General features: G+C 46.4%; 1 protein-coding gene across 1 annotated transcript in view; it reads right to left on the reverse strand.

Annotated features, from left to right (window-relative positions):
- Nucleotides 1-1,258: 1,258 nt before the first annotated feature.
- LOC136572955 (alcohol dehydrogenase 1-like) overlaps nucleotides 1,259-22,347 on the reverse strand; it is a 135,162-nt gene continuing 114,073 nt past the window's right edge. Inside the window, exons 8-9 of the mRNA XM_066574003.1 lie at nucleotides 7,016-7,154; nucleotides 1,259-1,441 (exon numbers count right to left, since the gene is read on the reverse strand). Coding sequence (XP_066430100.1) covers nucleotides 1,417-1,441; nucleotides 7,016-7,154 — 164 coding nt within the window. The 3' untranslated portion in view covers nucleotides 1,259-1,416. The remainder of the gene's footprint in view (nucleotides 1,442-7,015; nucleotides 7,155-22,347) is intronic.

Consider the following 22,347-nt stretch of genomic DNA (forward strand, 5'->3'; position numbering starts at 1 on the left):
GGGTAAAGTAGACAGCTGCCTCTTTTTAAGCATTAGAAGTCATTCCAAAGATCTCTGCCAATGGAGGGATTTCTGCGCAGCAGCATATTTTTTTGCTATGACGTGTCAGCCGCCCATGTCAATGGCCGATAATACACTAATTAAGATTGGGTCTTGATCGCAGTTATTCTTTTTTCATGCGATTTTCTTTTTTCTCACCGCATATGGCTGAACATAAAAACGCATACAGCTGTGTGAAAAAGGTCTTAAATGTTTTTGTTTTTTTATTTACATCATTTTATGGTTACAAAAACTTCCATCAATGGTACCTGAAGAGAAAAAAAGATCCTGGTGCACTGAAGAGGAAGACCAGTAGAACAGCAACACTCTATTCAGGTTAGACTCTATAAGGTTACTCCTTATTCTTCATAGCTGCCACTGAAGCGTGTTTTTGCTTTTATGGTGCTGTTTTGCTGCACAACCAGTGGAAGTACGAATTTTTCTACTCCCTTGTTTAATGTTCTCTTTGTTTGGATATCTCTGCACTATGAAGTGCAGTTCTGTTTAACTCTTGCATCATTGCTTGCTGGAGTTTTCATATAACATAGGAGTTTCTTAACTTGGCTGGCCATTAAAAAACAAAAATTGCTTGTGTTCTTGATACATTTCTATTAAGAATCTGACTGTTGTAGCAGTTCGAGTGTTGCTTCCTCTCTGATAGTCTGGTACTGGTTTTATAGGTGTTTCTCCATCTCTTGGCTCTGGTGGTAGTGGTATAGGTGAGACATGTTTTGGTCTCACCTGTATTTGTCTGGGCTATTTAGCCGATCTTGATGGTCTGCTGATATGCTGCTGTTAATTCTTGAGTCTCCCTTTGACTGTAGTGAGAGCTGGTTCTGGATCGCCTATTGACCTGTGGCATCTACAGCTAAGTACTGCATTTGTTTTTCTTTTCATCTTTTGTTTTCTGTGTTATTTGCCTGTCCCACGTAGGGATAACTAGTGGCCGAGGCGCGTGGTCAGGTGCATCCTTGTCAGGACAGGTTGCCTGCATTTAGGCAGGTCTCTTCCCTGGAAAGGTTCATTAAGGATACTTCGTTGCTAATAGCTTTATTGTTTAGCACTGTTTGGGTGCAGTGTGTGTGTTTTCAGGTTTACGGATCCAGTGCATCCCACTTGGATGTAACACTGACACAATTTATTTTATTTCACAAATCCTGCCATAATAAAAGACATCTGACAAAGACTACAATGCATAACATTCATGACCGATGACAGACCACTGACATGCACATGCTTTAATTAGGGATTTCATAAAGCTTTACATTAAATCAGATCAACACAATTTATGGAAAAATTGAGAAAATTTTAATCTAAAATATTCCATTTTCTTTGACTGTAGAAAGTATAACGCCAGGCATAAGCGAGAGCTCCCCTTTAAAGCATCAGGACTGTACGAATGCTGAAAGAACACCAATAAACCATTAAAGTTAGTTTGAGAAGGTACATATTGGTTTATAGCATGTGTGTATATGTATCTATCTGGCTAGCTTTCTTTTTTGATTATATATGTCTATCTATCCATCCAGCCTTCCCATCACTGTGTTTAGAATATGAAGCTTGATTACATCTGGGCGTATAGTCTCACAGAGTGTTTTCACTTTCCATTACACTGTGCAACACAATTTCTGTGGCATAGAAGCCGAAAGGCGGCTCATAGCAATTTTAGTGTGCTGAATTCAAATATGATATCTGGGGTTTTTTTTCCTGCCACGTGAGGTTTTTCAATTATGGGGAATAATGTAATCTGATTACATTATTCTATTATTATTACATTATTCTACATTATTATACATGTAATCTAGAAAAAAATGTCTATACAATTAATCCGATAGACTCACCATTAACCCCCACCACCTTCCCTCCCCCTCACCAGCTTCTCCTCCAACTTGTCCTCTTATCAAATTAGCTTCCCCTAGTGACCAGCTCTACTGATGACCTAGGACCAATCATGCCACTTTGGAAGTCCGCGAAAAAATAGAAGGCAGGACCCACAACCTGATATGTACTGGCCAGACCTCACAACGAGCGGTCTCTTCTACTTTGCTTTATCTACGTAGTGCTGGCTCTCTCTTGAACTGATTATTATGGGATAATAGTTAACTCTTTATGGTTAGGCACGCCTCATAGGCGTTCTTCTAGTTATTAGTTTAGGTTGGTTGTTTTTCTTTTTACATCTCTACCTGAAGGTGATATAATTGCATCTTGAATGTTATATATGATCCAGGGCAAGATGGTTTGGTGGTTGATAGTCACAGCCTCCATCTCTCTATCCATGGTCACGTTTGTGACACTGATTTGGGGAATTTTTTCCCCTACAGTCTTTGTTTATTTGTTGATATTCTTCTATTACCAAATTCCTCCTACCTTGTGTGGTGTTTTTTTTTTTGTCTTCTTGTCTTCTCCTCTCCCCTCTTCCTCACACGGCTTTAGGCTTTTCCCTTTAGGGCGAGGTAACCCAGATGGATCCTCTGAAGTTATTTCTGACCTCTGGCTCTTTACCATGCATCTCTATAGGCATTTTAACATGTGGCCCAAATAGGTCTACTAAACCTATTGCCTTTATCTCACACAGTGTACAGGGGTTTAATCCTCCTATCAAAAGATGCAAAGCTTTTGAATGCTATCATAGGACTCAGGCAAATGTGGTTTTCCTCCAGGAGATGCACTTTGCCCCTGCTTTGACTCTAACATTTTTTAGCGCAGCTATCCAACATACTACCTGGCTTTCATACGGGAGAAAAAGAGAGGTGTGGGGATCAGGATATCTAGACGATCATCATTCACGCTACAGAAGATCCACCAAGACCCAGAAGGTAGGTTCTTAATAGTTAAAGGCATACGCAACAGCTCTCAATTTACACTGGTTAATATTATGCCCCCAACACTAAACAACTCTCACTCTTGCATAATCTTCTATCCATTTGGCTTCCTCACTTTTAAGGCACCATTATTGTGGGTGGGGATGCTAATTTAGCTCTGGATATTTCCCTTGATAAATCAAATTTGGTTAACTCTAAACTCATTCCCCCATCAGCTCCTGCCAACCGATTTGCTAATCTCCTGCACTCCTTTGCCCTTGTAGACATTTGGCAAAATTTGCACCCCTTGAAAAGAGACTATACTTATTATTCAGTAGCTCATAATTTATATACCAGAATAGATCACGTTTTTATGCAAACCAGATTCATTCCCAAAATTGTCCAAGCAAAAATTCTAAGATGCGCCTGGTCAGACTATTCCATATATTTTATATCCATTACAGAACTGGTGAGTTATAAAACTATGAGATATCTGCGGTAAAAGAGACCTATTATTCTTCCTTAATAGGTCATTAAGCTAACCCTTCTCCACTTCTCTTGTCTGATATAGCTAAAGCATGTACTGAACTTAACCTTTGCTTAACTATGATAACAGAAAAACAACTAAGATGGTCCAGATATAAATTTTTCTCACAGGGAGACGGACAGGGTAGACTTTTGGCCTGATGTCTGGCCCCCAGAACCTTCCTTCCAGCAATCCCTAAGCCACGTCTCCAGAATGGAACACTGAGCCAAAATCTTTAAAGGATTTGTTCTTTTCTACAATAGCTTATATACTAAAGACCACTTCCCACAGCAAATGTGCAAGAAATTGTTAGACAAGGTGCTACCGAGACTAACACCAGAACACAGGGACATTCTTGAAGGGAAGGCGTCAGTAGAGGAAGCATGGTAAGCAGTAAAATCACTTAAACCTTCTAGGTTTCTTTTATATATATTACAAAAATTTTTTCGCAACTTTGGGAAATCCAATGATTGGGTTTTTCAACTACCTTCTACAAATTCCATACTTATTTCTAGGGATGAGCGAACGTGTCCGTTACGGACACATCCGCACCCGGACACCGGCTTTGCCGAACACTGCAGTGTTCGCGCGTAAGTGTCCGGGTGCCGCCGGGGGGCGGGGAGATGCGCGGCGGCGCGGGCGGCAGTAGCGGGGAACAGGGGGGAGCCCTCTCTCTCTCCCTCTCCCCCCCACTCCCCGCCGCACCCCCCCGCGCTGCCACGGCGGCCCCCGAACTTTTTCGCCCGAACACTGAAGTGTTCGCAAAGTTCGGTGTTCGGGCGAAAAAGGGGCGGAGCCGAACGTGTTCGCTCATCTCTACTTATTTCCCATCACCAATAAAGCCTTCATTCACATATTTCTCAAAACTAATAAGGTCCACTCGATTTGTGAAAATTATCGCCCGATCTCCCTAATTAAAATTGACCTAAAGATTCTCTCCAAAATCATGTCCATTAGACTCAATACCTTTATCAGTCAGTATATTCATATGGACCATGTCGGATTCATCCCTGGTCGGCAAGCCACTGATCAGATAAGGTGGGCAATTGATATTGTCTTGGCAATGTGGTCTAGCTGCGATGGGGAGGAAGCTAGGAAGAGGCTTCTCCTTAGACTTGACTTACATAAGGCTTTCACACAGTCTACTGGCAAAATGTATTTTTTTATCCTTGAGGAAATGGGATTTGGAACAAAATTCAGAACACTGATACAAGCTCTTTATTCCTTCCCCTCCGCCTCAGTTCAGATCTGCGGCTTTGAGTCCCACACAATAGCAATTGAAAGGGGGACCAGACAGAGCTGCCTTTATCGCCTCTTCTTTTTGCATTGGCAAGTGAGCCATTGGCATCAATGTTTAGAGCGAATGTCAACGTTGGGGGTATCCACATAGCAGGACAGGAACATAAATGTGCTCTTTATGCACATGACGTGCTTACTTTTTTGTTTCCTCTCCTCTCACTTCTCTCCTTAATATATATCAGATTCTGGAAAAACTTGGAGCAGTATCAGGCCTCAGAGTCAATGATACCAAATTGTTGGCTCTGAATCTAAACTTACACTGCACTCCCATTATTAAACTTCCATAACTTAACTTCTCTATTTAGGCATATATCTTACAAACTCTTTTGAAAGCTTATACCAAGCCAACTATCCCTTCTTACTTAAGAATTTAGAGCAAGACCTAAATACTTGGGCATCATAAGACTTATTCTGGCTAGGTAGAATCCATTCTATCAAATGGCTTCCAAAAATGTTATACCTTTTCCGTGCTTTGCCCACTTCTATACCCTCATATCTACGTGTTATATCTATGGCTGTAGATTTGAAATGCTTACAATCTAAACTATTGGCCTTTGTTTGGTCTAACAAATCTGGGCATATCCAGCAGTCTACCCTATATGCACCTCAAAGTGAGGGAGGCCTGGAGGTCCTTAATATCATAAAATATTATCATGCAGCCCAATTAGTGTAATTAACCTCCATATTCACCCTTCACGATAAACCACTTTGGATATTGATTGATGCACAGGCAATCCTTCCTCTGCCATTTGAAGATGTCTTTTGGCACAGAACGGAACATAAAAAAGCACTTATGAACTCTACCATGTGTTCCTCCATGGCTCTCTAGGATAGACTCTCTAAAAATTATAACCTGATATCTAAACACCTCATCATATCAAAAATTGCCAACACCCACGGATAAACTCCCATATATGTGGAGGTGGAAAAAGGAGCTGGGCGAGGATCTGTCAATCTTGGGATGACATAAAATAGCCATTTCAACCGCAAAGCTTTTTTATTAATGTAATAATTACAGAGGCAGGCTATAAGGCTTTAATGTGGTGGTATTTGGTCCCAAGACGAATAGCCAGTATGTTCTCTGGGACATCAGCCTTATGCTTCAGAGGATGCAGAGGTGAGGGCTCCCTCCTACACATTTGGTGGAACTGACCTAGGCTTTGTAAATTCTGGATCCAGGTATATACTCTAATATTCTCCATTACAAACCTGTCACTACAAAAATCGCCCTGGGAAGCTCTACTGGGTGAACTAATTCCTAATATCCCAAAATACACACACAAATGGATATCCTATTGCTTCCTTGCTGTGCATATAGCAGTTGCCTGTCCCTAGAGGAAAATGTAAGTTAGCATTGACTTTGTGATAACAACATTATTGTGGATCATGGCCAATGAGAAGTTGGCAGCTATCCTTATGGAACGTGAAGCGTTGTATGAAAAAACTTAGTCGTCTTGGTACCACTACTCGCAGGCCATGTGTCTATGGAACCCAATAGCCAGAGCTTTGATTCTTACAGGGCAATCCAATTTACCATCAAGTAGTTGAAAAACCCAGTCATTGGTCACACCCCCCCCCCCCCCCAACAGATTTGAGAGACGTAATTTCTGACCATGCTAGTATAAGAATAAGTTCCTTTTAATTTCCCATCTCAGGTTCACCCACATAATAAACCACATTACTTTACTGCCCTATCCCTTCCATCCCTTACGTGTTCCTCCTGCCTTCTTGGTCTTCCCCCACTTGCTACTCTTGTTTATGGTCTTCTAAGGTTCATACTGATTCACTTTATTAGGAGTTGCAGTTATTGAAGAAGTGGAAATCGGCACTTTATTTTTTTAATGTTTACTAGAAATAACATTTAGAAATGTAACTCCTGATTTAGGCTGCCTGTCCACGGGCAATATGTCACTGCGTTATCAGTGGCGAAAATCCGGTCGCGGGTAACGCAGTGAACGCTTTCCATAGGCTAACTATAGAAAGTGCAGCTCAAAGTCCACAAGCGGAGAATCATAGCGATTCTCTGCTCGTGGGATTAAAATCGCGGCATGCTGTGATTTGCCACGATTCTTCGCAGTGAGCCTATCTATTAGATAAGCTCATCATGGAGACATGTCAGTGCTCCCCTCCCCTGCAGCGGAATATCGCTAGCGATATTCCATCACAGCCGTGGATGGGGAAGTCTTAATTGTTCAATCTGGTTACCGCTGGACTTTAGACATGCATGTAATGTTGTAAGTCTTGATTGAAATGTTTTGAACATCACAAAATCAATAAATACTTTGTCAACTCAAATTGTAACAAACTGACAAAATAAAATACAGTTAAATGTGTTTTTTTTTTTTTTTACCTTTGTCCAGATTGCAAAAGGTGAAAGCCCTCGTTGATGTGGTCAAATGGTAAGATGTGACTCACTAATCCATCTACATTAAACTTATTTGACAGGTAATCAGCAACTAATCTGGGAACACAGTCTTTGCTTTTCCATCCTGGAAAATAAAAATAGGAACTTTTTCATTAATTACCCCATAGCGACTAGAATGTTTTGGTCCTAAAAGACTAGACATTTTTTAACAATTTTACCAATGTGGTGGTTTTAGGGCACAATTTTTCTTTTTTCCTCATGACCTGCCAAAATTATTTTTGTTGCTTTTTTTTTTATTGTCACATATAGGCTAGCTTGTTTTTTCAGTACTTTCATTTTATTAGGGGTAACGCATACAAAAAGTAAAAAAAAAGTTTATAGTTCTTAATTTTTAAATAAATTATATCCTTCATGAAGTCATAAGACCTCTGGCGGACATTCACACTGTATTTTATTTTTTAATTTCACTCTTTTCCACTGTAACTGGAGCATCCATAGGAGGCATAGTTAAAGGGAAAAACATCCCCCAAGAGTGACAGTACTCACTGACAAAGCTGGTCGGTGTCTGCTAAGCTCACGCAGCTTTGACATGCCAGGGGTCGAAAGCGATCACCGAGTCTCATGTGGTCATAACTTTTTTTTATTTTTTCATCAGCTGAATTTTAATTTGTGGTATGAGTTCTAGTTTTTATACTAACCAATTTTGGTGTAATTAAAACCTATTTTGTCATTTTTAGGGGGGGGGAGGGTTTATGGCGTTCACCTTCTGGTGTAAATATTATCTCACCTTTACAGGTCATTAACTTTCTATAGATTTTATTTTGTTGTACTACTTTTGCACAGTACAAGGGCTTTTATTTGCCAAAGACTTTTTGTGTGTTACCAAATTCCAAGATCAGAATATTTTTCTTCTGTCAGAGCTTGTTTTTGCATGCTGATTTGTAGTGTTTATTAATTTTGAGGTACAATATTTATGACTTTTTGATTATGTGAGAAATTTAGTTTGGTTCATAGACCTTGGTTCATTCTGATGATCCCTTTAAGGCCTTCAGAAAGAACACGATTCCCTGGTCATGAATCATGTACAGACTTGAGAAGTCACACACTTTCCCAAGTGTTAGGATACAATTATTTGCCAAATCTCAGAAATGGTGTCAGAATGTTGCAAGAATTGCTGACTGTATGGGGGTTATCCTTTAACCGTGCTGTTTATATGACACTTGTACGACATCTGCAAATTCCAATGTGTTTACGCCAAAAATGATTTCTTAAGCCAGGGAAAATCATTTTGTAGACAAAAATGTATCTAATAGAGATGTTCGTTTTGAGTAACGAACCCCATTGAAGTCAATGGGCGACTCGAGCATTTTTGTATATCGCCGATGCTCGCTAAGGTTTTCATTTGTGAAAATCTGGGAAATTCAAGAAAGTGATGGGAACGACACAGAAACGGATAGGGCAGGTGAGGGGCTACATGTTGGGCTGCATCTCAAGTTCCCAGGTCCCACTACTAAGCCACAATAGTGGAAAGAGTGGGCCCCCCCTCCCAACAATTTTTACTTCTGAAAAACCCTCATTAGCAAGGCATACCTTAGCTAAGCACCACACTACCTCCAACAAAGCACAATCACTGCCTGCATGACACTCCGCTGCCACGTCTCCTGGGTAACATGCTGCCCTACCCCCCCTTCCCCCCGCACGACCCAGTGTCCACAGCGCACACCAAAGTGTCCCTGCGCAGCCTTCAGCTGCCCTCATGCCACACGCTGGCCTCATAGCCACACCACCCTCATGTCTATTTATAAGTGCATCTGCCATGAGGAGGAACCAGAGGCACACACTGCAGAGAGTTGGCAGGGCCAAGCAGCGACCCTCTTTAATAGGGGCGGGGCGATAGCCCACAATGCTGTGCAGAAGCAATGAGAACTCCAATCCTGTGTCACCTCCATCAGGAGTTGCAAACGTGGGCATAGCAATGGGGAATCCATGTGCCACACAGTATTCATTCTGTCAAGGTGTCGCATAGCTCAATCGACACTGCAAGGGGAAAGCCGTCTGTGCTCTGCCCCCTACCCAAGTCAGTCAGTGTCTTTGTGCCAGACAGGTCAAACACTGCGATGGGAGCTAAGTTTGCACCAACAGCATAGGTGGGTCCTAGGAAACCCAAGACATGAACAAAAAATTGATCTGAGCGGCCGAACATGGCAAACTTGCACCGCGCCCACGACATAGGCCTCGGCCCACAGCTTCAGCAATCCTAGGCAGGAAGCGGACTTTCATTGCACCGAGGACATAGGCCTCTGCACAAACCCTCAGCAATCGCGGGTCTACAGCGGACTCCAATGCTAGCGTAGCTGTGCACGTCTCATTAGCGCTGTATTGCTCCTGTCGTTTTTTCCAATGCAGTGCCCCGGATAGTAGAGCTAATGTCAGATTAAATACAGGTGGGCTTCGGCCCACACTGCATGCCCCAGTCAGACAGGGTTTTTTTATAAATAGTCACAGGCAGGTACAACTCCGCAATGGGAATTCCGTGTGCACCCACAGCATGAGTGGCTCCCTGGAACCCACCGGCAGTACATAAACAAATCCCATTGCAGTGCCCAGCACAGCTGAGGTAACATCAGATTAAATGCAGGTGGGCTTCGGCCCACACTGCATGCCCCAGTCAGACTGGGGTTTTTTATATGTAGACACTGGCAGGTACAACTCACTAATGTGAAGTCCGTATGGACCCACAGCATGGGTGGCTCCCTGGAACCCACCGGCGGTACATAAACAAATCCCATTGCAGTGCTCAGCACAGCAGAGGTAACGTCAGATTAAATGCAGGTGGGCTTCGAGCCAAAATTGCATGCCCCAGTCAGACTGGGGTTCTTTATAAGTAGACACATGCAGTTACAACTTCGTGTGGACCGACAGCATAGGTGGGTCCCAGGAAGCCACCGGCGGTACATAAATAAATCCCATTGCATTGCCCAGCACAGCTGAGGTAATGTCAGATTAAATGCAGGTGGGCTTCGGCCCACACTGCATGCCCCAGTCTGACCGGGGTTTTTAATACATAGACACTGGCAGGTACAAATCCCTAATGTGAAGTCCCTGTGGACCTACAGCATGGGTGGCTCCCTGGAACCCATCGGCGGTACATAAATGTATCCCATTGCAGTGCCGTGCTCAGCAGAGCTAACGTCACATACAATACAGGTGTGCTTCGGCCCACAGTGCATGCCCCAGTCAGACTGGTAATATGTACCTTAACAGTAACCGCGTTGGTGGGAAATGGCCTCGCCACCATCATGTCTTTGGGAAGCCTCCGTTTCCACACCCCAGTGACATAGCATTAGCAGCGGTATAGGCAGAACCCAGAATTAGTAACATTTCAGCGGTAGCATTAGGGACAGGCCCCAGTAACATATCACTAGCAGCATTATAGGTGGAGCACAGTCTTAATTCCATTTCAGTAGTAGTAGCAGTCAAGACAGGCCCCAGTAACAATTCTGAAGAGCAGTATAGGGGGAGCACAGTATTAGTTCCATTTCAGTAGTAGTAGCAGTCAAGACAGGCCACAGTAACATTCCCGTTGCAGCAGTTTAGGGAGATAACAGTCTCTTGCACATTTCAGTAGTTGCAGTATAGACAAGGCCCCAGTTATATTTATGTAGCAAAATGTAGGCCAAACCCACACACCTTGCTGTACCATGAGTACAGGCGAAGCCCTTAAAAATTACTAGGATTACACTGTAGGCGAGGGCCCAAAAAAATTGGTGTACCAACAGTACTAATGTACCTCAGAAAAATTTCCCATGCCCAACCAAGAGGGCAGGTGAAACCCATTAATCGCTTTGGTTACTGTGGCTTAATTTGTAACTAAGGCCTGGAGGCAGCCCAGTTAAAGGCGGGTACGCTTATCCGTGATGATTCCCCCAGCCGCACTAAACACCCTCTCTGACAAGACACTAGCCGCAGGGCAAGCAAGCACCTCCAGGGCTTACAGCGTGAGTTCAGGCCACGTGTCCAGCTTTGACACCCAGTAGTTGTAGGGAGCAGAGGCGTCACGGATGATGGTCGTGCGATCGGCTACGTACTCCCTCACCATCCTTTTACAGTGTCCCGCCGACTCAGCCTTGACTGGGGAGCCAGAAAGCAGGCAAAGGCCTTGGAGAGTGTTCCCCTGTCTGTGCTGTACATGCTACCTGATCTCCGCGCCTCCCCTGCTTCCTGGCCCTCGGAACTGCGCCTTCGGCCACTAGCGCTGTCGGATGGGAATTTTACCATCAGTTTGTCCACCAGGGTCCTGTGGTATAGCATCACTCTCGAACCACTTTCCTCTTCGGGTATGAGGGTGGAAAGGTTCTCCTTATACCGTGGGTCGAGCAGTGTGTACACCCAGTAATCCGTAGTGGCCAGAATGCGTCTAATGCGAGGGTCACGAGAAAGGCATCCTAACATGAAGTCCACCATGTGTGCCAGGGTATCTGTACGCAACACATGGCTATACTCACTAGGAAGATCACTTTCAGGATCCTCCTCCTCCTCCTCAGGCCATACACGCTGAAAGGATGACAGGCAAGCAGCATGGGTACCCTCAGCAGTGTGCCAAGCTGTCTCTTCCCCCTCCTCCTCCTCCTCCTCAACGCGCTGAGATATAGACATGAGGGTGCTCTGACTATCCAGCGACATACTGTCTTCCCCCGCCTCCGTTTCCGAGCGCAAAGCGTCTGCCTTTATGCTTTGCAGGGAACGTCTCAAGAGGCATAGCAGAGGAATGGTGACGCTAATGATTGCAGCATCGCCGCTCACCATCTGGGTAGACTCCTCAAAGTTTCCAAGGACCTGGCAGATGTCTGCCAACCAGGCCCACTCTTCTGTAAAGAATTGAGGAGGCTGACTCCCACTACGCCGCCCATGTTGGAGTTGGTATTCCACTATAGCTCTATGCTGCTCATAGAGCCTGGCCAACATGTGGAGCGTAGAGTTCCACCGTGTGGGCACGTCACACAGCAGTCGGTGCACTGGCAGATTAAACCGATGTTGCAGGGTCCGCAGGGTGGCAGTGTCCGTGTTGGACTTGCGGAAATGTACGCAGAGCCGGCGCACCTTTCCGAGCAGGTCTGACAAGCGTGGCTAGCTTTTCAGAAACAGCTGAACCACCAAATTAAAGACGTGGGCCAGGCATGGAACGTTCCTGGGAGTCTGCCTGCTCCTCAGAATGTGTCATTTTCATGAAGTGAGGAGGCTGGGAGGAAGGAGGAGCAGCAGCCAGAGGATTCAGAGTTGCAGCTGTAGATGGCGTAGAAGACTGGGTGGTCGATAGATTGCTGGATGCACTTTCTGCCATCCATGACAGGATCTGCTCACACTGCTCAGTTTCTAATAAAGGTCTACCGCGTGGACCCATTAATTGTGAGATGAATCTGGGGACCCCAGAAACTTGCCTCTCTCCTAATCCCGCAGCAGTCGGCTGTGATACACCTAGACCAGGAGCTCGGCCTGTGCCCACACCCTGACTTGGGCCTCCACGTCCTCGCCCCCGTCCACGTCCTCTAGGCCTATCCCTACCCCTCAGCATGGTGTATTACGAGATTAGCAGAAACAGAACGCTGTAATTAAATGTGCCGCTTATTGGCCTGTGGTTGGAGGCTGACTTCGCTTACGGAACGCACAGCAGAGCCAGGAAACAATTATGAGCAAGTCTGTAGTGAGACCTAGGTGCGTATGACTGAGCTACTGGAATTCATAGCGCAGAATCAGTCAAGTGGCCAAAGGCCAGTGGTAGGCCTTAAGTATTTTGCTTCTATTTTTTAAAATGGTGAGGTGAAAAACCAGACAGACACCGTATGCAGTGTATATTATGTATACTGTTTCCCTCTGGCGGTGAGAAGGATACATATATATCCTTGTAGGTAGAAAACAAAACACTGGAATATATACATTTATATAGATATAGTTATGTGCCTTTCTTTTTATATGTATACTAACTTTATTCTCATATGTACTAACTCTATGAAAAACTTAATACTTCGCCTTATATCAGATATGCCAAGATGCTTTGCAAGGCAAACAGAGAAAGAATGTCCAAAGAAACTAGATGAAGGATGAAGGTTAAAGTGAAGGAGAAAAGAGATATGAAGAATGCATGCTTAGCCACTTTGCACTGGAGTTAATTAAATACGTGATTTTCTGTACATAAGCCAGAGACCAAGTATGCCTTATCAAGATGACGACCGTTCAACTATGCATCTGAACTTTCACTGTCTCAGGCCGGAAATCCGGACTTCCCATATATGGTTATGCGGTGAATTTGAGCCAATGAGCCCATCACCCATTCCTAGTGATGAGACCAAAGGGTATAAGATCCCATGTAATCTGTAATAAAGGGCGCAGTCATGTCCCCGTGTGAGGAACTATACCAGACCTCGGTGTGTGGTGTCTCTTCTTTACCGCCGGCAGCAGGGCATTGGGGTGGGCCTGATTGGTGCTGTACGCAGAAATTACCCTGACAGCGGGATGACGCCTATCATGTAACGGACACAGCAGAGCCAGGAAACAATTATGCGCAAGCCTGCTGTAACGCTTAGCTGGGTATTAATTAGCGACTAATACCCCCAGCAGACACGCAGTAAACTGAAGACGGTCACAGGCAGCCCAAATATAGTATTTTTCCCCAATTTTTTTGAAAAAGCCCACTGCCTATATAGCCAGTATACCTCTTTCCCTGTACCACTGTCCCTGCCTCACCAGTACTGCCCCTATACTCTGTAAAATGACTGCAGACTGAGGACGCTATGGTCTGCACGCCCGATATACAAAAAAAAAAAAATTGTGCAACACTGCTAAAAGCAGCCTCAACAGTACTGCACACGGTCAGATGTGGCCCTAAGAAGGACCGTTGGGGTTCTTGAAGACTGAAATAACACCTAACACTCTCCCTATAGCGGCTACAGCAAGACAGCACTTTCCCTGATCTCTCTCAGCCTGCATCTGTGGTGAGCCGCGGGCGGGGCAGATTTAAATACTCAGGTGTCATCTGATCTCCCCAGCCACTCACTGCAGGGGGGTGGGATAGGGCTGGAATGTCACAGGAGGAAGTTGTAATGCCTTCCCTGTGCTTCTATTGGCCAGAAAAGCTCGCAAATTTCTCAGGGAAGGAAATGTAATGGAGTCGAGCACCGCGTGGTGCTCGTCTCGAGTAACGAGCATCTCGAGTACCCTAATACTCGAACGAGCATCAAGCTCGGACGAGTACGCTCGCTCATCTCTAGTATCTAACCATATATCTTGCATATGTGACATTTCTATAATCCATCCCATATCTATATGATGGTTACGCCTTTCCTTCCTTTCAATAAAATTACGGTGTTGGGCGGCTGACAGTCACCTGTGACTCTTGATTTTACCTGATTTAGGTGTACTTCTCTAAAAATTCTTTAATGATTACTTTGTATTTGTGCTTTGGGTGATTACTTTGTATTTGTGCTTTGGGCAAGCGAGATGAACAGACATTTTTATGGAATTTACCATGCTTGATAAATAATACTTTAAAGTACAAGTTGTTACAGATGTGGCACTACCAATTATGTTTGGCTTTTTTTGTTCTTTTGATTTTTTTTTTATATTTAAAGCATTATGAAAGGGGAAAAATGTAAAAAAAAAAAAAACAGCATAGAGGTGATTAGATGAGCAAGTGTCCATCTTTTCTGGAGGAAAAAAAAGTCCATGCCCCCCTTGCCTTGGGACAGGAGGACAAGCAGGAAAATAACAAAAAGCTCATTCTATGTTGCCTGCTCTTTCTTCTCTCTCCAATTTGTACACAGGCTGACATCTGACAGCTGTAAATTCAGTATTCCTGCTTGCAAATTGCTGTAGCTTTGGCTCTATTGGTGCTATAAACACGCTTTTTGGTGTCATTTTAAAGCATGCTGGTAGCACTGAAAGAACTCGAGCTTCAGCAGTATGAAGTAAAACGAAATTTGTTCATGCAAGACTGTCCTTTCCCAGTAGAATGAACAGAGCTCGTACTAATCTGTAGTTAAAGTGAACTTAGAAGTCTGTTCATTTACAAGGACAAGAACAGAATACGTAGTATTGCACTTAGGCACCTAGAATAAATTTACAGCATACAGTAGGGAATCAGGAATCTTCAATGCTCTGCAGTTTTATTACCAGGTTACTCTAAAGATATCAGCAGTGCAGGTTATATGTTGGTGGATATCCCCATTCCACTTCTGAGACCCAGACACTACCAAATCCCCAATTGCAGCCACATATGAAAGGTGTAGAATGATGCAAGTAGCATACTATGCTGAAGTCTACGGGAGACGTGTGGCTGCTTTCCATCTCTTCTTGGCGGGATAAGATCACTGAATGACCATCGTTGTGGCAGTGTGATGAAGGTACAAGGGCACTTGCCCCATGTGCTCTGCCTATAACCTAGCCCTGAATAACAGTTCTCATAATAACATTACAGGATGGATTAAGTAATTCTCTAAAATCAGTAAATCCAATGTGTAAGAAAAAAAGTTATCCAAATAGCGCTTCACGAGATGAAGGCAAAGAATCCAACGACTAGATGAAGTTTTCTATTATTTATTGCAACGCGTTTCTGCCCGCTGTGGGCCTTTTTCAAGCATACAAAGTAACAAATCACAATAATTAATATAGGTAAAAAAGATATGACTTACAATTAGATGTCATTAGATTCCTCATGGTAGTCTCCATCTTGTGGGAGGAGTTACCATGACGGCGCTATGACGTCAGTGCGTCGTAAAAGACATAAAGAGCTATAATGAGAAAGATTTCACCTTAGTCATTAAAGTTGTCCTAAGCAGGCTCAGAGCGGACCTATGGCTTTTACATAAAGAAATTATTCTCTGGAAAGTGTATCCGGATCTATGGGTCTGGTGTATAGCGCCGGTCACATGATATGTATGCGTGATGACGTCCTCACGTACGGGAACGAGCGTGAAATGATCACATGATAGTGATGAGCGTCATGACTTCATAGTGTGTACGCCAGGGGGAAACCAAGTCCCGTGATCAGAAGAGATGCGCAATGACATCATCGAATGTGCGTCCATGCGTCCACTAATTTAGGTGCATTGTATGTAATTGTTGATGCCGGGACAAATCGGCGTCATATTATAATGACCCTTCCCATACTTCTTCGTTTTATAAATAATGTCTGACAGAAACAACAAACTAACCATAATATATCTGGTTATAATGTCTAAAGATGGATATCCTGGAACATTGCTGATATAATTCCATATAATATGATTAGTTAATTACAACTTTATATTGTTAACCAACATAATAAATTATGACCTGAACTGTCAAACTGGACTTGATGACATATACATAGTTTAGATATACATATTTCCAATGCAATAAAAGAATTTAATAGCCATTATAAAAACTAGTAGCCTTAATGATCCATATATATATGGTTGCATACGTGTAATATATGTCAATAATGGGTATATTAATAAAAACAGGTAAAATTCTATCCAAATATTAAAATTTTATAACGATTTTTTTATGAATGATATACACCAATATAAATATTAGAGATGAGCGAGCACCAAAATGCTCGGGTGCTCGTTATTCGGGACGAACTTTTCGCAATGCTCGAGGGTTCGTTTCGAGTAACGAACCCCATTGAAGTCAATGGGCGACCCGAGCATTTTTGTATTTCGCCGATGCTCGCTAAGGTTTCCTTGTGTGAAAATCTGGGCAATTCAAGAAAGTGATGGGAACGACACAGCAACGGATAGGGCAGGCGAGGGGCTACATGTTGGGCTGCATCTCAAGTTCACAGGTCCCACTATTAAGCCACAATACCGGCAAGAGTGGGCCCCCCCCCTCCCAACAACTTTTACTTCTGAAAAGCCCTCATTAGCAATGCACACCTTAGCTAAGCACCACACTACCTCCAACAAAGCACAATCACTGCCTGCATGACACTCCGCTGCCACTTCTCCTGGGTTACATGCTGCCCAACCCCCCCCCCCCCCCCGCACGACCCAGTGTCCACAGCGCACACCAAACTGTCCCTGCCCAGCCTTCAGCTGCCCTCATGCCACACCACCCTCATGTCTATGTATAAGTGCGTCTGCCACAGGAAAAGCAGGCACACACTGCAGAGGGTTGGCATGGCTAGGCAGCGACCCCCCCATAAAAGGGGCGGGCTGATAGTCCACAATGCTGTACAGAAGCAATGAGAAATCCAATCCTGTGCCACCTCCATCTGGAGCTGCACACGTGGGCATAGCAATAGGGAACCTATGTGCCACACACTATTCATTCTGTCAAGGTGTCTGCACGCCCCAGTCAGACCGCGTTTTTTTATAAATAGTCACAGGCAGGTACAACTCCGCAATAGGAATTCCGTGTGCACCCACAGCATGGGTGGGTGCCAGGAAGCCACCGGCGGTACATAGAAATATCCCATTGCATTGCCCAACACAGCTGAGGTAGTAATGTCGTGCTTAATGCAGTTGGGCTTCGGCCCACACTGCATGCCCCAGTCTGACTGGGGTTCTTTTCAAGTGTACAGATGTAGTAAATACTCCGTGTGCACCTACAGTATGGGTGGCTCCCTGGAACCCACCGGCGGTACATAGAAATATCCCATTGCATTGCCCAACACAGCTGAGGTAGTAATGTCGTGCTTAATGCAGGTGGGCTTCGGCCCACACTGCATGCCCCAGTCAGACTGGGGTTCTTTTCAAGTGTACAGATGTAGTAAAAACTCTGTGTGCACCTACAGCATGGGTGGGTGCCAGGAAGCCACCGGCGGTACATAGAAATATCCCATTGCATTGCCCAACACAGCTGAGGTAGTAATGTCGTGCTTAATGCAGGTGGGCTTCGGCCCACACTGCATGCCCCAGTCTGACTGGGGTTCTTTTCAAGTGTACAGATGTAGTAAAAACTTCGTGTGAACCTACAGCATGGGTGGCTCCCTGGAACCCACCGGCGGTACATAGAAATATCCCATTGCATTGCCCAACACAGCTGAGGTAGTAATGTCGTGCTTAATGCAGGTGGGCTTCGGCCCACACTGCATGCCCCAGTCAGACTGGGGTTCTTTTCAAGTGTACAGATGTAGTAAAAACTCCGTGTGCACCTACAGCATGGGTGGGTGCCAGGAAGCCAACGGCGGTACATAGAAATATCCCATTGCATTGCCCAACACAGCTGAGGTAGTAATGTCGTGCTTAATGCAGGTGGGCTTCGGCCCACACTGCATGCCCCAGTCTGACTGGGGTTCTTTTCAAGTGTACAGATGTAGTAAAAACTTCGTGTGCACCTACAGCATGGGTGGCTCCCTGGAACCCACCGGCGGTACATAGAAATATCCCATTGCATTGCCCAACACAGCTGAGGTAGTAATGTCGTGCTTAATGCAGGTGAGCTTCGGCCCACACTGCATGCCCCAGTCAAACTGGGGTTCTTTCCAAGTGTACAGATGTAGTTAAAACTCCGTGTGCACCTACAGCATGGGTGGGTGCCAGGAAGCCACCGTCGGTACATAGAAATATCCCATTGCATTGCCCAACACAGCTGAGGTAGTAATGTCGTGCTTAATGCAGGTGGGCTTCGGCCCACACTGCATGCCCCAGTCTGACTGGGGTTCTTTTCAACTGTACAGATGTAGTAAAAACTCTGTGTGCACCTACTCTGGTGGCTCCCTGGAAGCCACCGGCGGTACATAGAAATATCCCATTGCATTGCCCAACACAGCTGAGGTAGTAATGTCGTGCTTAATGCAGGTGGGCTTCGGCCCACACTGCATGCCCTAGTCAGACTGGGGTTCTTTTCAAGTGTACAGATGTAGTAAAAACTCTGTGTGCACCTACAGCATGGGTGGGTGCCAGGAAGCCACCGGCGGTACATAGAAATATCCCATTGCATTGCCCAACACAGCTGAGGTAGTAATGTCGTGCTTAATGCAGGTGGGCTAAAAATTTATTTGATTACACTGTAGGCGAGGGCCCACAAAAATTGCTGTATCAACAGTACTAATGTACCTGAAAAAAATTGGCCATGGCCAACCAAGAGGGCAGGTGAAACCCATTAATCGCTTTGGTTAATGTAGCTTAAGTGGTAACTAGGCCTGGAGGCAGCCCAGTTTAACGAAAAATTGGTTCAAGTTAAAGTTCCAACGCTTTTCAGAGCATTGAAACATCTAAAAATTGTTTAGAAAAATTATGAGTGAGCCTTGTGGCCCTAAGAAAAATTGCCCGTTCAGCGTGATTACGTGAGGTTTCAGGAGGAGGAGCAGGAGGAGGAGGAGGAATATTAGACACAGATTGATGAAGCAGAAATGTCCCCGTTTTGGATGGTGAGAGAGAACGCAGCTTCCATCCGCGGGTGCAGCCTACGTATTGCTTACGTATCGCTGCTGTCCGCTGGTGGAGAAGAGAAGTCTGGGGAAATCCAGGCTTTGTTCATCTTGATGAGTGTTAGCCTCTCGGCATTTTCGGTTGACAGGCGGGTACGCTTATCTGTGATGATTCCCCCAGCCGCACTAAACACCCTCTCCGACAAGACGCTAGCCGCAGGACAAGCAAGCACCTCCAGGGCATACAGCGCTAGTTCAGGCCACGTGTCCAGCTTCGACACCCAGTAGTTGTAGGGGGCAGAGGCGTCACCGAGGATGGTCGTGCGATCGGCTACGTACTCCCTCACCATCCTTTTACAGTGCTCCCGCCGACTCAGCCTTGACTGGGGAGCGGTGACACAGTCTTGCTGGGGAGCCATAAAGCTGGCCAGGCCCTTAAAGACTGTTGCACTGTCTGGGCTGTACATGCTGCTCGATCTACGCACCTCCCCTGCTACATGGCCCTCGGAACTGCGCCTTCTGCCACTAGCGCTGTCGGATGGGAATTTTACCATCACCTTGTCCGCCAGGGTCCTGTGGTATAGCAACACTCTTGAACCCCTTTCCTCTTCGGGAATAAGACTGGGAAGGTTCTCCTTATAGCGTGGGTCGAGCAGTGTGTACACCCAGTAATCCGTAGTGGCCAGAATGCGTTGAATGCGAGGGTCACGAGAAAGGCATCCTAACATGAAGTCAGCCATGTGTGCCAGGGTACCTGTACGCAACACATGGCTGTCCGCACTAGGAAGATCACTTTCAGGATCCTCCTCCTCCTCCTCCTCCTCCTCAGGCCATACACGCTGAAATGATGACAGGCAAGCAGCATGGGTACCGTCAGCAGTGGGCCAAGCTGTCTCTTCCCCCTCCTCCTCATCCTCCTCATCCTCCTCCTCCTCCTCCTCCTGAACGCGCTGAGATATAGACAGGATGGTGCTCTGACTATCCAGCGACATACTGTCTTCCCCCGGCTCTGTTTCCGAGCGCAAAGTGGCTGCCTTTATGGTTTGCAGGGAACTTCTCAAGATGCATAGCAGAGGAATGGTGACGCTAATGATTGCAGCATCGCCGCTCACCACCTGGGTAGACTGATCAAAGTTTCGAAGGACCTGGCAGATGTCTGCCAACCAGGCCCACTCTTCTGAAAAGAATTGAGGAGGCTGACTCCCACTGCGCCGCCCATGTTGGAGTTGGTATTCCACTATAGCTCTACGCTGCTCATAGAGCCTAGCCAACATGTGGAGCGTAGAGTTCCACCGTGTGGGCACGTCGCACAGCAGTCGGTGCACTGGCAGATGAAACCGATGTTGCAGGGTGCGCAGGGTGGCAGCGTCCGTGTGGGACTTGCGGAAATGTGCGCAGAGCCGGCGCACCTTTACGAGTAGGTCTGACAAGCGTGGGTAGCTTTTCAGAAAGCGCTGAACCACCAAATTAAAGACGTGGGCCAGGCATGGCACGTGCGTGAGGCTGCCGAGCTGCAGAGCCGCCACCAGGTTACGGCCGTTGTCACACACGACCATGCCCGGTTGGAGGCTCAGCGGCGCAAGCCAACGGTCGGTCTGCTCTGTCAGACCCTGCAGCAGTTCGTGGGCCGTGTGCCTCCTATCTCCTAAGCTGAGTAGTTTCAGCACGGCCTGCTGACGCTTGCCCACCGCTGTGCTGCCACGCCGCGCGACACCGACTGCTGGCGACGTCCTGCTGCTGCTGACACAGCTAGATTGCGAGACACAGGTTGAGGAGGAGGAGGAGGAGGAGGGTGCTTTAGTGGAAGAAGCATACACTGCCGCAGATACCACCACCGAGCTGGGGCCTGCAATTCTGGGGGTGGGTAGGACGTGAGCGGTCCCAGGCTCTGACTCTGTCCCAGCCTCCACTAAATTCACCCAATGTGCCGTCAGGGAGATGTAGTGGCCCTGCCCGCCTGTGCTTGTCCACGTGTCCGTAGTTAAGTGGACCTTGCCACTAACCGCATTGGTGAGGGTGCGTACAATGTTGCGGGAGACGTGGTCGTGCAGGGCTGGGACGGCACATCGGGAAAAGTAGTGGCGACTGGGAACTGAGTAGCGCGGGGCCGCCGCCGCCATCATAGCTTTGAAGGACTCCGTTTCCACAACCCTATACGGCAGCATCTCAAGGCTGATAAATTTGGCTATGTGGACGGTTAACGATTGAGCGTGCGGGTGCGTGGTGGCGTACTTGCGCTTCCGCTCCAACACTTGCGCTAGCGACGGCTGGACTGTGCGGTGCGAGACATTGGTGGATGGGGCCGAGGACAGCGGACGTGAGGGTGTGGGTGCAGGCCATGAGACGGTTGTGCCTGTGTCCTGAGAGGGAGGTTGGATCTCAGTGGCAGGTTGGGGCACAGGGGGAGAGGCAGCGGTGCAAACCGGAGGCGGTGAACGGCCTTCGTCCCACCTTGTGGGGTGCTTGGCCATCATATGTCTGCGCATGCTGGTGGTGGTGAGGCTGTTGGTGGTGGCTCCCCAGCTGATCTTGGCGCGACAAAGGTTGCACACCACTGTTCGTCGGTCGTCAGGCGTCTCTGTGAAAAACTGCCAGACCTTAGAGCACCTCGGCCTCTGCAGGGTGGCATGGCGCGAGGGTGTGCTTTGGGAAACACTTGGTGGATTATTCGGTCTGGCCCTGCCTCTACCCCTGGCCACCGCACTGCCTCTTGCAACCTGCCCTGCTGATGCCCTTGCCTCCCCCTCTGAAGACCTGTCCTGAGTAGGCGTTGCACGCCAGGTGGGGTCAGTCACCTCATCGTCCTGCTGCTCTTCCTCCGAATCCTCTGTGCGCTGCTCCCTTGGACTTACTGCCCTTACTACTACCTCACTGCAAGACAACTGTGTCTCATCGTCATCGTCCTCCTCACCCACAGAAAGTTCTTGAGACAGTTGGCGGAAGTCCCCAGCCTTTTCCCCCGGACCCC

This window comes from Eleutherodactylus coqui, chromosome 7 (genome assembly GCF_035609145.1).
Source record: "Eleutherodactylus coqui strain aEleCoq1 chromosome 7, aEleCoq1.hap1, whole genome shotgun sequence".
In the NCBI taxonomy this organism is placed as follows: domain Eukaryota; kingdom Metazoa; phylum Chordata; class Amphibia; order Anura; family Eleutherodactylidae; genus Eleutherodactylus; species Eleutherodactylus coqui.